Raw genomic sequence first — 16,106 nt, 5'->3', positions numbered from 1 at the left:
ACCGATACCAGACCGAGTACAAGTACTTCCATTCGGGTACTCGCCGATACCGAGTACCGATACGAGTACTTCTCTGTGCCAAAAGACCCTCGTTAACAGCCAGCTGGAGGGTGTGAGCGACACACGGCAGGCTGGGGAGTCCCACATACGAGGCGGTGCGCCGCGACCGGCTCTAGGTCGGCTGGGAAAGGCTCGGGGCGAAGGTGGCTCACAACTGCAGCTATACACCGGACCTCGCCGCACCGTGACGGGGCTCCCTGCTCCCGATGCGACTGTCAACCCGTCTTGAAACACGGACCAAAAGTCTAACGCACGTGCAAGTCAGAGGGTGCAGGCAAAACCCTGTGGTGCAATGAAAGTGTGGGCCGGCGCGCGCCAGTTGAGGTGGGATCCCGGCCCAGCGGAGTCGGGCGCACCACCAGCCCGTCTCGCCTGCACCGTCGGGGAGATGGAGCGTGAGGACCAGAAAGATGGTGACGAGAGGTTAACGTCACGCAGCCGTAGAGTACGAGTACATGAGCACGGTATCGGACCCGATACCGATACTGGTATCGGTGCATCCCTAATATTAAGAAAACTAGAAAATCTGCAAAAGAAAATGAATGTGCGTTTCCATGCACTACTGTTACATGAATACTAGAGTTAAGAGTTTTGTAGGGAAGCTCTCCTACACCTGCAACACCCGACTGAATGTTCTACTGAGTCTTTTCATATCACACTACTCTAACGAGTCAAACAAACACTGACTAATTATGAGCAAAAGGAAATATTACCACCTCTATCCCCATCCTCTCTGAGAACTACGAGCTATGTTTCCATGGTAACGCGGGCACAACTGTTGACTGCTTTCTCACCCACTGTTTATATCAACTCCAACAGAGGTGACTGCCCACCAGATACCGTATCATCAGCACCATCTTCCTCTGGTCTTCTCCTGCGTTCTTATTTCTTCTACTGTTTATAACTTTGTAACCAGGATATTTTCATGCTACTGTGACACATGACGTCATCATCAGGTGTAGGATTCTGGATGGTGATAGGATGACGGATTTAAAGGCTAACTGCTGTATTGATAAATTCTACAATCATTCAACACATCCTGTACGCCGACCCACCGGCTCCTCCAGAGTGTGAAAGGTGAACTTACAGAACTCGGGCTGGAGTGTCGACGCAGTTTGGGTGACTCCTTGCCGGTGGACGAGCTCTTGGCGTTGATGCAGGCATTGTTCTCGGAGTGGACCCTCTTCACCTGGCTGGCGGGCTTCTCGAACGGGTCGAAGCCGCTCTGCGTGCGCTGCACTCTCACCTTCTTGTCCTCAGGGATGGTGTCCAGGGGCTTGATGACCGAGTCTGTTCCCTGGCAGCTGCGTGTTGACATCTTTGTGACACATATCTATCAAAAAGGGAGGGAGGGGTGGGATAAAAGAGCATTAAAGAAAGAAATCCATCTGCGACTATCAGTGTTCAGCCAAAAAACTGACAGTCCCCCCGTCTCCCAGATCCTGCCTGCTTTTAATCTGTCTGTCAGCCTGAGTCTCTCTCCTCTCCCCGTAGAGCCTCGCTGCTACCTCTCTGCTAGGACGAGAGCCTTTTCATCTCCATCTCTCTTTGCTCTGATCAAAACAGTCCCAGCCTCTGTCGGCTCGGCTGCACACACACACACACACACACACACACACACACACACACACACACACCGCTGGTTGCTGCTGTTCCCATTCCACACAGTCACACAATCCCACCTTATCTCTGACACACATCTACACATCCATACAATTGTGCAGACATGCTACAGATTGTCTCCTACAAGCCCGTCGGGACACACGTCGAGCTCTCCACACTCCCCCGTCCATTTCCAGACACAAAGCACCTTACCAGCTGCTCCTCCACGACGGACTGTGTATATTGGACACAAAAGACGCAGGCGGCATGACATGTTTTGCCACGACTCCCTCCATATTAAATATTTAGGCCCGGGCTCCCCTGCAGGAAGAACTTCTAATTACTCTAATACACGAGGAGGAGTCATCTTGCAGCTCGTAGGCTCGTTCTTTAAGGTGGGCCAGGTTTCATTGGACACACCGAAACATTTCCTGCTACACAAGGCTCCCTTCTCTGAGACGCTAATATGGAAACTTCTTTATAACAAATCTGAAAGCAACAATTATTGATAGTGTGGTTGATTATGTGAGGATTAAGCACTTTTCTTTTTGTGTCGGGTATACAAATATGCCCATCCAGCATGGTCTGGTAACACACCATTACTTACTACAAACCTGATCCAGAATGCAACATACTGTAGGACTTAAAGCTGCAGTGGCTAGACATGGAGCAAATATGATTACTATAAACGGTCACTATATCCTGACAGTAGTGCATGAGACAGGTAATCTGAAAAACATCATGTGTCTCTGTGTCCTCCGGTGCTCCTAACGGCATCTGCAAGATTTCACAGACCGGAGGAAAACAACCAATCGCGAACTCCGATCAAACGGTCAAACTTGGCAGCACTGATCAAATATGAATCAATATTCTGTTACTGTAATGCCCATTTCTCTCCTCAAATGTTTTCAGAAACATCTTGTAGTGTACTGTTCAGCTGTAACATGAGAAAGTTTGTGACCCGGCAGCCATGTTGAGATCAGTTGAGGAAATACCAAGCACCGGCCACCAGCCGGAGCACACTTTCTTCAGTTGGTTACAATCTGCAACCTCGCCATTAGATGCCACTAAATCCTACACACTGATCCTTTGATGCAGCACGTACATGTTCAACTCCCAAAAATAAATAATAACAATTCACATAACTTAATAATCTGATATACAGACTGCTGATGTTGACAGCGAATTCATAAATGATTAATTATGCCTATATTGTAACCTACAGTAAAACTTGGTGTATAAACTAAATGAGTGTCCATCTTCACTTTTTTCAAAGCTTTTGAGGAAAAGTTAGTAAGAACTTAAAGTTTAGCAATGTTCCAATTTTCCATTTCAAGCAAGAACTAAAATGTAAGTGTTCCAACAGAAGGAGTAACAGAAGAATATGTGCATGTGAAATGGGCCAGGAAATACACCAGAGGAAGATGCAGGAGAAACACAGAGAAACGAGGAGTTTGGTAATGAGACAGCCTGAGATGTCATATTAACATGAGTCCCGTGCATATCCAGCGTGTCCTCGGTGGCGGCGGTTGTCATCTGAAACAGCACATAAACGAACAAAAACAAACGGCGTCATTTAGGACCTATCACACTACGACGCATCAATACTTGATGAGAGTGTCTGGGAGCGATGTGTTCAACCAGGCTTATGTTCCAAACACGCCACACGGAGGCAAAGGGACACGGCAGAATGATTAAAAAGAAAAACAAAGTTTCTTCCAAAGTAGGAATAGAGAGACTGATATACTGGGGACAACCGCACTTCAGAAATTAACAAATGGCAATACGTGAATCACATTTCAAACAATCACACAACAGCTGCCAACACTTCAGTCAGAGTCCACATGATGCAGAGTCAGAAGCAGCAAGTACATTTACTCAAGTACTAGAATTGAGTGCAATTTGAAGTTACCTGTACTTTCCTTGAGTATTTCCATTTTATTATTAAGAGGCCGGGCAGCCTCTTGTTTTTGTCAATATAATTATTATTCTTCCTATAGAAATCTGCCTTCCCATGCATGAAAATAAACCAAACTTTGCACATATGTCCAGTGCTATGCTAAACGTCATCAACTGGCTTTGTGGGCCAATAGTCCTGATGGTGGCGCTCCAGCAGACACCTACATTTTAAAACTTTGAAAACTTTCCGTACGTGCTACAACTTTGCAACTTCCACCAAAACGTAGCCCGAGGGGGCAGAAATGTTCAGATACTTCAACCTGACAGGAAGTCCATCACTTTGTCCAAACTTATTAAATCCATCAACTCCCACATTTTTGCTCAATTGACACCAAACTTGCTTCATCTTCAGACTCCATAAATCATCCAGACAGATTTTTTAATTATAAAAAATTGAGACCAGAGTGCACCAAAATGTTTTAGTGTAAACAGTAACTGTACACAGCTACTGTGAATTCTCGCTAAATGAAGCTCCAATGTTCATGAAAATGAATGACAAACGTTTGAGGTCATGATAGACGTATGTAGATAGAAACGGCTCATTCTAAGCTAACAAAAACAGAACGATTCTTATCAGGTGATTATAAACAAAAGAAAACAATATTATATTCCATCTCTGCCAACAGATCCCTCTGAATGCTGCACACCGGACCTTTAAGTATTGAGGTCAACTTTTATTTCTTAATTTCAAATTTGATTAAAAAAAACTTTTTGACTGCAGAAATTTCATAAGTTCAGACAAGACAAAGGAGACACTTCATTCAATCAGAGTCACGACTGACTCAGACGAAAAATAACTTTTCATGGAGATTGAATCAACTGTTTAGCCTTCACCAGTCTCTTGTGTGATGTTGGCCATCTGCAGCTTTTGTCCTCTTCTGATGGTGTCTTATCTAAGATCTACTCTGGTCTAATGGACCAATCAGTCATGAGTATATGGGCAGCTTCATTTCCCACTGATAGGGATTTTAGTTCAGTGTATCTTTGCCTGCGTACCACTTGCCATCTGATGTAAATTACAAATTGTAAATGTTAAGCTAGGGGGTTAGGTATCAAACCATGACTAGTTCGGGTCAGGGTAAGAACGTCCCCTTTGAGGTTGCGGTTAGGCAAGTAGTGGTTAGGGTCAGGGTAAGTCTCCAGGAAATGAGTGACCCAAGTAAACATGTGTGTGTGTCCTTTATAGTCACGCTCATAGGTAAACTGCTATACTACACATAACCAAACCAGAAACACTCTTCCTACTGCTGCTGGGAATGCTGACTCCTCATTGAGCTGTAGCTTGAGTGAATGACAGTGACAGCTTGCTTTGGTCTGCTTCTTCATTAACAGCCTCTGTGCTGAGTATTGTTTGGAATCTGATACACCCTGTTGACTACACGGCTCTTCTCTGGCGTTATAAAGCACACCTGTGCTTGGTTACAGTCGCCGCCTTGCACATTCACAGAGGCCATTTCCACAACATATTCACTGCATTAATGAACCATCATATGGACATGAAATAAGGATTGATCTGCATATCTCAACATGTATATGGATTGGCACAAATGTTTATGTTTTCCAGAACATGAATCCTAAGGATTTTTAGAGAGCACTTAACTTCTGCTTTGTGGTTTTGAGTGAAATATGGACAATGTGTCATTAGCATAACCAAACTAATCATTGGCATAACCCAAATAATCATCAGCTCTGGGTCACAGACGATAACGTTTCTCTCTGCGGAGCCCCGTCACTTCACAAGACACGGGAAACCTCTGTTGGTCTGGAGGAGCTGCAGCAGTTATTTCTGCACAAACGTCCACTGAACATTCACTAGATATTCTCAGAGCTAAATTGTGTAGCGTGCGCGCATGCACGTAAGAGTGGAGCGAAAGCGCGAGAACGAGCGCGGTGTGTGAGTGAAGGCAGGCAGACAGAGGAGCAGAGTACAGCAGAGACTCCGGACGGTTTTGGTGGTCCCGTGTAGTTTGTGTTGGAGTCTGAGTCTGAACAGCGTAGCCACACGCGAGCGCGCATGGGACACCGACCCGCAATGATGTATATGTGTAAGAAGTTACAAACAGTCGCTTTAATCGGAAAATGTTACATTTGGAATAAGGCCTAATTCAGAATATCCAAACAGAATATGCTGTTTACGTGACCCGTGCCAAATTAATAATACTGTCATATCCTGAATAATAGTGGAATATTAGCGTGCATGTAAACACTAATCTCATTAACCTTTTCAAATATAAAAAAGTGAAAGAGATAAGCTTTAAGTGAAAGTGATTATGTTAAATACAAGAAATAAGAGTGTGAGCACAGACGGGTGATGGGGAGGCCGACTTGCTCGCTGGTTTCTGCCAGCATGTGGTTCCCTGCTACATCTGGCTGTCCTCTGTTGCCAGGATGGGAACACCCCGCCAAGACAGGAAAACCCCGCCACGGATGCAATTACACCACATCGATTCTGGTTGAAGGACATCCTCTTTAATCACTACTACCCCCCCCCACCCCTCTCCTCCGCCACTCTGATATACCAACACACACATGTAAGCAAAGGATGATTAACTGCATTGTTTTCCTATCTATAAACTGCTACAGTGACCCTTTGCCCCACAGGGATCATTTAAGATTCATCTTATCTCAGAGTTGTCATACAATAATGGGAAAAGGGTAGGGAGTAACATAGTGGGCAGGCCCAGGCTAATGCAACTATCTCCAGAGAAGTAGTTACTGATGACATTAGCTTGAAGGATGACAAGGACCACATGGGCCATAAAGCCTTCTTACGGGCCCTGCTAACTCACGGCTATCGGCCATATTAACTGGGCCACTTCCAGTGTTGCCCGCTGTGTGAGAACGCATTCCCGTTTCACTGAGACAAAGCAGGGCTATCGGCTTGCCTGGGCTCAAGACGATAGCGAGACAATACACCAGAGGAGAGACTGGAAAAAAACACCTCATCCTCCTCCCATCCACACGGTCTGGAGCGCACACGCCTTTGTTTCAGCGTTCTTGAATAGCAGATAATACAGTAGGGGTGTGTGTGCGCTAAATATAGCTGGTGCATCCTCAAACACAGCAGTTTTTGTGTGATGCCTTGGTCACTGTTGACAAAGATTTGAACTATAGAACGGTGAATGGAAAAGGAATGATGGACTGGTATAATAATGGTACAGTTAAACCTTGCAGTAGGCAGAATATTTTTGGCATCATTGAGCATAAATTCCATAATAATCTTTCAGCATATTGTAATTCAAGTGTTCTGAGAGATAACTAGACTTCTGCTCCTCCTCATGGCTGTTTGTTTTCAGGCTTTAGAACATCTAGCCCGTGACGGGTTTCAACGCCACACTTCAGCAAATCAGGTTTTAATTTCTATATTATGGTTTGATTATCGAAGACTCTACTCTCATCACTTTTCATGTGTAACACAGTGAATATTTTCGAGACTGACTGAATGAGAGCGCTGTTCTGCGCCCATTTGAACCATGATGGCAGGCTCTTCACCACCCACCTTCAAGCATGGCCATTGTGAACAAACCCTTTTGCCTTCAGACACGGTCGGGCAACGCTTGGTATGTGCTCGTTCCCGTACCTTGGCCTTTGGGCTTGGAATGTGATGAGTCTCTATTCAGACATGCATGAATATGATTTATTAATCTGTGATTTTTAATATATTTTAGAGGTTATTTTGTGATGGAACACAGTAATTTCCTTTTTGGCGCAGACCAACCTAGTTTCCCTTATCCTTGAGTTCTGTTGGCCTCCTGTCAAAGCCAATGTGACTTCTCACTGCAAGTCACTCTCATTAAGTGCAGCAGCAAAATAGAATATGTAAATGCATTTTTGTTACTTTGCTGCTGTGGCTCTTCATCATTTTGAACACCAGCCTTAAGATATTGTGGATGAAAGTCTTAATTAACATGTGGTGGAATAAAATATCCCAACAGCCAACTGATGCCCCAGATAGTGGCTCTTTTTACTGCACCTGCATCAACGCTGCAGAAAACTGAACACATCCCTGAAATGATTGGTTTATATGATATTTAGTGATGTATATTGACCAGCTTTGATAGTTACTACAGCCAGAAGATCCAAAAGGGAAGAGAGCCTGGATAAAAACGAGGTGAACCCAAAAGGCAACCCCCAACGCTGAGAAATGAAGCCGACACGGAAGTGCAAAAAACTGCAGTTCATTAAATGGCTACTTGAGGCTCCAAAAGGGAGTCAACCCATAGACCTCCATGTTAAAAGGCCAAACTTTACAGCAGAAATAAACATGTTTACAGCCTGGTACAAAAAACGGTTTTGGTCACTATAGCTATGTCTCCGTTCATGACAACTGTACGTATTGTGAAACTACAGGCAAGTGATCACAAACTGGACAATGACCGAGTTTTATCCACCATTTAATGCATGTATCATTGTGTCACTGCTTATAATTGTTCCCATGTATATCAGAGTCTCTGACTCCCAAGAAGCTTCACAGTTCAGACAGAGCAGGCAGTGCCAGCCAGCCAGCCTCTTCTCCCTCAGTGAAGGAGGTTTCTGAGACCCAGCAGACTTCTTGGAGGAGGAAACGTTCTGGCCTGTTAGTGACTCAGCCAGGCCTTCTACCTCCTAATTAGCACAGCCGGCCATCGCCTTTGATTGGGATTCTGGAGAAGAGAAAGCGCCGACATATAAATGACTAAATTGGCTGGCTTCCCGGGACTTCCGGCTTCGTAAGAGTCACTCAGGAGAATGGCTGTGATGTGGCCAGCTCCTCGCCTCAGCCTCCACCCCACCGACTTCTCTCCTCAGCAGCCTCTACCCTCGCTCACATTAAAAAAAACACTGTCATATAATGCTGTGAAACTTAAGCACGGCATTGTAATGAAAATACTTCACTAAACAGACTTTTCACTTCGACAATGCTGGAGGCAATTTTCTCGTTTTTTTTTTTCTCAAGGGCTGCTCTGAGATTCATTACACCTTCTGGATACACCATTACGCTGGAGAAGAACGAGTTGTCATCACTTTAAGTCTCATTTGCTTCCAAAGTTTCTGTCTAGTTTCTTCTGAACTTCTCTACTGGTAGGACACAATTCAAGCTTCACAGATTTCTTTTCACAGTGCAGTCAATGTGCTATTCTGCTGGTCCAGATAGGAAAAAAACACAAATGATGCTAATTGATAGCATCTTTTTTTGTTGGTAATTGCCTGCTCTACGCCGCCAGTTTGTAACACAGGCTTTCTGTTTTAGATGAGTATTCTCCAAAGTCCATGTCCAAATTGAGATAACCCTGATGACATCATCGGACAGGGTGTTTTTCTCATACTAGACAAAGCTCCTGCAGAGGCACAGCTTTACATCATACATCATACATTATACATTAAACAACTGTTTGTTTTCACAGGCTGAATAGTACTCCCCATGACTGGTAAAGTGATCTTAACGTGTGAGAATGATGGAGTTCCCTTGATTGATTAAAGGTTGTGCAATGCTGACGATCTAAACAAGACGGGTCTACAGCCATGCCAGTCACGTGAGGTGCACAGATAATACTAACCTCAACATGCTAACATGCACACAATCACAAATGTGTGCCAGGTTCACCATCTTAGTTTAGGGTATTGGCATGCTAACTTCAGCACTAAACACAAAGTACAGCTGAAGCTGTTGGGAATGCCATTAGCTTTGCAAGTATTTTGTCATAAACCAAAGTATTGATCACATTGGGATCACCCATGATCCTGAGGGGAGTATGAATGGTGCAGCCGTGGCTCAGAGGGTAGAGCAGATCGTCCACCAATCGGAAGGTCGGTGGTTCGATCCCCTGCTGCTCTGGTCAGATGTCGATGTTTCCTTGAGCAAGACACTTGACCCCAGATTACTCCCGAAGGCATCGGTGTGTGAATGAGTATTTAGATTAGATCCTGATGGGCAAAGTTGGCACTGATAGCCTCTGCCATCAATGTGTGTGTGTGTGAATGGGTGAATGCTAACATGTAGTGTAAAGCGCTTTGAGTGGTCAGAAGACTAGAAAAGCGCTATATATTTACCATATGAATGACTGTACCAAAATTCATGCTGATCCATCCAGTAGTTCACTACTAAGGTTTAAAAGTCAACCTTGTGTTGGCACTAAGTGAAATGTCAGAGGATCACCGACATCACATTGTGCTCCAGGGATGACTTATTTTTGTAGGCCAACCAGGAAGTTAGCAACCCTGGTTCCCTCAACAAAAACCCAATGGGATTGTTCCATTGGCTTTTGGATTATTGCAGAAAATAAAGTCTGTGGCAAACAAACCACAAACTTCCACATTTTGTTCAGCAAGATAATCTCCACAAATGAAGAACACTTTATGATTTTTGAAAAGTGAATGCAATCGCCAGAAGTAAAAAGCTAACGTTAGGCTATAAGAAAACTACACCACGATCGCATGAACGCGAGTAGAAACAACAAGGCTGTAAAGGCGGACGAGTCGCTGTGATGATGTTTAGTAGTCCCATTTAGCCACTTGTCAGCAACCGCATGTTTTAAGACACGTAAAGGCTTCAAAATTCAAGTTTATAGGGGTATTTACTGACATACTTTATAAACATTAAAATCTCTTAAGCTTGTGTTGACCACAGACCTTATTTCAGTCATCCAACTAAAAACCCATTCAAAAAAAACATTTTCATTTCCAGGTTTTAGGAGTCATTCCTGTAGCACTCTATTAAGATAAGATTCATCTCGGAACCATGAATGTATGGACACAACTTCATGGCAATCCATAATGTTGAGATACTTCAATCTAGACCAAAGTGGTGGAGCGACCAAACAGTGCCGTCAACTGAGCTGCAAGCTTGGCTCAAAACCCAAACATATTTCCACGACCCTTCGGTTGCAGTGCTGTGTAGTGTTGCTGTGTAGTGTTTGCGGTGTCTGATGTTGAGATGTTATATAACAGTGTCCACATGAAATCAGCATAACAGAATGGTATTAACTGGATGTGGATTTTAGGTCTAATTGGGCATTCACTGCTGACTCATTAACACGAGTGCCACTTAGGCAAACACCTTCATTGTGTAGCCACTTGATATGAATCACACCGTGTGCCATCGACTCCATCTCTGGGGAAATACATCTGAATAAAAGCATTGTGTCTGCTGTCAGAGACCTGTATGCGGGTCTTATACTGTCCTGGCTAGCACAGCCAGCACTGAGGCTCTTGATTAACTGATGCTCAAGTATTCCAGTTAGTAGTAACCTTTACACGAGACAAGCAGAACGTGGCTTTGAGGCTACATTACAGTGAGGACAAGACAAAAACAAAGAGGTGGTATGAATACAGAGGAAAAATTACCTTTTGCTTTCAACTATTTGCTGCTTGAATACAGCCTCAGAAAGCCAGCCTTCATTCAGGAGTTCAGCTTTCACAATGTGATTTTAGTCTGGAAAAAACATCCATCATGGTATTGACTGAGCTTGATATTTTGAAACCGGACTATGTCAGTGGCTCCCAACCTCTTTGGATAAACTGATCACAGCTCATAGTCATATGTAACCTGTGACAAGGGCTCATTAGCAGACAAAAGGTCATTTAGATGACATCACTTTCGGAGCTGGGACATTAGAAACTATTGCAGAACATTTCAATGTAGTCCCTGGGTCATGAAATGGTTTCTGGGTTCCTGGAAAAGTTGCTGCAATTTAGTGCAGACGTCTTCATCGTCAAAAAGGTTGGAAATCATTGGTTCAAAACTCCTCCTGATCTGCATGAACAACTATTAAAACTAGGTCCTTTAGATATGATTCTTCAACCCATTTTTTTGCAAAAGATTTATCTTCTTACAAATGATGGACAAGGCAGGAAGCACAGGACCAGCACAAGCTACTGGCACACCCGTCCTGGACCTAAGTTCCTTTCTCGGACATTCACTTGTTGAGACGTTATTACTCTAAGAAACAGAATCACCTCCGTCTTGAGCTTCAGAACACTGTGCTCACCCGTTTCTCGGCCGTATCCAAGCACTTTTTGGCTGGACCGCAGAGGTCCAGCACGACGCGTCCGGCTCACAAAACTTGGACCAAGCTGTCAAACTAGGCAATCTAGTTCTAATATCTTGTCTTGGCTTCTAGTTAAAAAAAGCAGCCATCTGATTGGTCTAGCGGAAAGCACGCAACGATTGGTCTGCGGAAGCCTCATCATTCATGATAAGAATATAATTACAAGAGGAAGGAACTATTGCCAACTTTAAACACTAATAAAAAAAAACTTCTGAGAACCAATAGACCATTTAATGAAGTATAAATAATTTAGTGCCCCATATAGTTGAACGGGATTAAACCAAAAACAGCTTCACCTCATGGCCTGTATTGAGAAAGTGTTCTTTTTAACCCTAGAGGGGAGTTCCGGTGCGACTGTTGACCGGGGCGGACTGTCCTCAGTGTGCCCTAATCATGTTGTGCCGCCAGATCAGGGCTCGGCCCACGTAAAAGGCGTCAGGGGTCTGCGGCGATGTCGGCAACCCACCGACCCGTCTTGAAACACGGACCAAGGAATCTACCGCACGCGCGAGTCAGAGGGTGCAAGAAAAACCCCGTGGTGCAATGAAAGTGAGGGCCGGTGCGCACCGGCTGAGGGGGGATCCCGGCCCAGCGGGGTCAGGCGTACCACCGTAAAGTGGTATCGGTGCCGTTGTATCAAAGCCGTTTTGCGAGTCCAGTATCGGACCCGATACCCGATACTGGTATCGGTATCGGTGCATCCCTACTTCAAAGAAAGTGTCCATCAGGTTGTCAAACAGCACTTTCAAATGGCAAAATGGAATTTTCTAAAATAGAGAATCCAACAATCACACCCAGTAGTTGGCCAGGTGTACGGAGCTGTGAAAGGTGGCAGAGTTTGACCGTCTCTTTCAAGCAACTATCCTTTCCACACAACAACACCATGAAAGCTTTCCAGGAGACACTGTCCCAAAGTATGCGCCCCTTACTGCCACTGGTGTGATTCATCGCGTCAAGCCTACAAAGATACGCAAAAGACAGAGTTGTTGGAGAGAGATCACGGCCCGACGTGTTGCCATTCAGAACATGTGTAAACACTTTTGCCTTTGGACATGGTCGGACGACAATTCAGACAAGACTTGTTATCAGGCTATCAAATAGGTATTCAGTCGCTATAAGTGTGGGTCAATAGAGGCCTACTACAACCACTAGTAGGTTTTATCATCTAGGAGACCGAAGTTGACATCCCGTGTGATACCAACAGTGTATAGTTGTATTTGCGTTCGTAGTTCTTGTAACCCAAAATATGGTGTTTTTCCTTAAACTTAACCAAGTGTTTTTTTGTTGCCTAAACCTAAAGAAGCCTTTTTGTTTGTGTTCAAAACATGACGTTTCATTCAGTTTTACATGTCAGAATGTGTTGCTTTTAAGTTTCACTTTCGTTTTTACAACGTAGCAGGTAGAAGGCCCCTACTGACCCACATGTGTGGTGCTTATAGCGACTGATAACGCCTATTTAATGACCTGATAACAGTCGAATCGGGTGGACAATTTGTACGACCTAGTTTGATGGAAGCATACAGAAACCTTGAGGCTAAGAACCGTCTCTTATCTGCTGTAAAGCCTACTTGAAATGACATGTGTCCCACACAAATGCTCACTGAGCCTTGCCAGGCCACGAGGACAGAAGCAGAAATTGTGGGCAGGCATTGCACGGCTACAGATTTAAGATAATAAATTAAAAGAAGCGGTCTATCCACAGAGGAAGATACGCTTTGCTTACACTTATTTCTTGTATTTTACTGAGGCAAACTTTGGATTTGAACTCTGCCAAAAAGAGCCTTTGTTGCTTCTCAGTTAAGAGGACACTACTCTAGCATCCTGACCCTTATCCTCCCACAAACACATGACACCCTGATACTCTGCTCCTCCTGTATCTGCCCTCCTTCCTTATTCTGTCTTGCCTAACAGCCTGGCCTGCTGTCTTCCCAAGGAGCTGCATATGGCCCTGCAGAAAGCCTCGTTACGCGTCCACGAAGACGCTGTCACAGATGGTAAACGGCCCCGTCCCCGTCTTTCTTCCTCGTCCATCCCTCTGGGCTCGGAGAAGACGAGCGTGTTGCAAATTTGCCCAAAGTGGGACGACATGTTGTAGAGTGAGCAGGAAAATGCTGCAGCAGAGTATCCCGTCCATTAGAGCAGTAAACATCAGCACCCATTTCACCACCACAACGGAAATGCTACCTATTAGCACAGAGGGGACGGGTGCTAGTGATGGTGGTGGTGGAGAGGTGGGGGGGGCTGACAGTGCTGACGTTGTTTCAGGCAGACATTGAGACTTTGTTGTAAAAACTGCAGATGGAGCTAAACACACACACTGCCTTCTCCCTTTTCCCGCTACTTCCTTCCTACCCCCAGAGTCCATCGTCACATCCTCACCACTGAGACGCGCTCAGACTCAGGTGGGCCATCCACTTTCAGGCTGTCATGCTAGCATGAGAGCTCATCATCACCCTGACACCCCCCACCCCCGAACAGAAACCACAACACACACACACTCGTACACACACCACGCATGCACGATCCATGTCTGATCTATAAATGCACATATGCCAACATGCCTGCACATTGCCTCGTACAATATTACGTGTGTGTGCTATGTCTAGGGAATACTATTCACGCTCAAACACACACACACGCAAACAGAAGCGATGTATCTGAAGCAAGGGAAGAAGGGGGGGTAATGGCAAGGGATGCAGGACAAAATAAGCACCAATCTCAGCCTTCCTCTTACCTTCCAGGAGGAAACAGCTCACCTGGATGCCTCTGAAGAGCAGACAGAACGCATTCAGGCCAACCTCTCTCCCTGCAAACCAGCTCAAAACATCTCCCTCCCTCCCTTCTCTCTCTCTCTCCCTCCCTCTCTCTCTTCCCTCTCTTCCGCTCCCTTCGCAAGCTGGAAATGATGCGATTGTACTATAAGCAGAGGGGGGAGTGAAATCTGAGGCGGTGGAGGGTATTAGGAGGCTGCGTTGTTTCTGGCCGACAGCCCTGAGAGACTGTGAGCTTGTGGCTGATGAGGGGACAAAGGAGGGTTGAGAAAGGGTGCGATGCAGCAGATGCAAGGATAAAAGTGTGTCTGGGAGGACATCCTGAAACCCTAGAGGACCCCCCGCTCAGCTGTGATGGTACAGCCCAGAGGAGTTTAAGGAAGCAAACGGTGTCTGCAGCAGCAGCTAGCAGCTGAGGCTACAGTGATGCAGCTAACAGCATGAATGTGTGTGAATCTGAGCTGAGCCGGGCTAGGTGAAGATGAGCTGCGTTGGACCAGGTTTGTTTGTGTCTGCCTCACTGGGCTGCAGTCCCTCAGATGAAATGTGAAACCTGGTTGTCTGACCAGCCCCAAAGCAATGAGTATTGCTAGAAGATGCTAAGATAAGATACAGACAGATACCTTCATTAACCCTCCTCATCATCATCATCATCATCATCATCATCATCATCATCATCATCTGGCACCTCACTTTGGAATAATGTTGCGTTCTTTGTCAGTAAAACAAATTTCCCAAATACATCAGGAGAGAGGAGTAACTAGCGTCTGTAGCAGCCTGCTCACGACCTCCACGCAGCTTCGACGGTAGACTTTTGTTTGAAACTTTTCAATAAATAATATACATTTTATCTCACCTCTTAAAGAGTAATGAAACACACATTCTGTTTCCATTCAAATCGTCAGGCGAATTTTAAGCAAATTTTTGAAATACGAATTGGGCGCGTTTTCATCAACTGGTTTGGAGCAAATAAACTAGGTTGCGTAGAATAGTCAGCAGTTGGCGCTACAGGCTACACATGGCTGTAATCCGCCAGTAAACAGAGTAGAAGAAGAACTAGAGGATGCGAACCGGAAATAAAACAAGTTGCCTTGGCCATCTAACAATCTACGACAGAAAAAGTGAGAGAGAGCTTCAGGAATTTGTTTCAATAGTTCTTTCACGTCAGCTATGATCGGTCATGTCGTAAACTGTCAATAGACAAATATAATATAAATATACTGTATATCCGAGAAGACGCCAAGAGCACAAACAGCTGATCAGTCATGTGAGTTAAATGTTTGCTATATACGTCAGAACTTACTGGATAAAAGCCTTTCCATAATCCTTTTAGCAAGCGTACAGTAAAAACTCTTCTCCGCAGTTGAGGAAGTTTTATCGAGTTTTACCGGACTTTCGCCCAGGAGACCAGTTTTCGTGTCCTGTGTGAAACCAGAAGTCAGAGTTGATTTATTTCTCACGTAAGTTCCGTAGTTGAGTCACGCCGCTTCTGGAGTTATTTTAACCCGAACCACGATCTTTTCATAAACCTAACTAAGTAGTATTGTTGACTAATCCTAACTAAGTAGTTTTATTGACTAAACCTAACTAAATAGTTTTGTTGACTAAACCTTACTAAGTTGTTTCCTGTGAAGATGGAAGTTTATTTTGAACGAAAAAAGGATAAATAACTTTTTCCTAAGATATC

The 16,106-nt window shown here is 44.7% G+C and overlaps 1 protein-coding gene across 3 annotated transcripts in view; it reads right to left on the bottom strand.

Annotated features, from left to right (window-relative positions):
- Positions 1–16,106, bottom strand: part of cdk14 (cyclin-dependent kinase 14) — a 161,603-nt gene that overhangs the window by 107,505 nt on the left and 37,992 nt on the right. The window contains exons 1-2 of one of the 3 annotated variants that reach the window (XM_037785140.1): positions 14,383–14,527; positions 1,148–1,393 (exon numbers count right to left, since the gene is read on the bottom strand). In XM_037785140.1, coding sequence (XP_037641068.1) covers positions 1,148–1,378 — 231 coding nt within the window. In that variant the 5' untranslated portion in view covers positions 1,379–1,393; positions 14,383–14,527. Of the gene's footprint in view, positions 1–1,147; positions 1,394–14,382; positions 14,528–16,106 lie in introns of those variants that run through there. The other 2 variants (XM_037785141.1, XM_037785139.1) reach the window with 2 other exon arrangements.

Source organism: Sebastes umbrosus, chromosome 11 (genome assembly GCF_015220745.1).
Source record: "Sebastes umbrosus isolate fSebUmb1 chromosome 11, fSebUmb1.pri, whole genome shotgun sequence".
In the NCBI taxonomy this organism is placed as follows: domain Eukaryota; kingdom Metazoa; phylum Chordata; class Actinopteri; order Perciformes; family Sebastidae; genus Sebastes; species Sebastes umbrosus.
The sequence above is the reverse complement of the archived record's forward strand: the minus strand, read 5'-3'. Positions and strand labels throughout refer to the sequence as shown.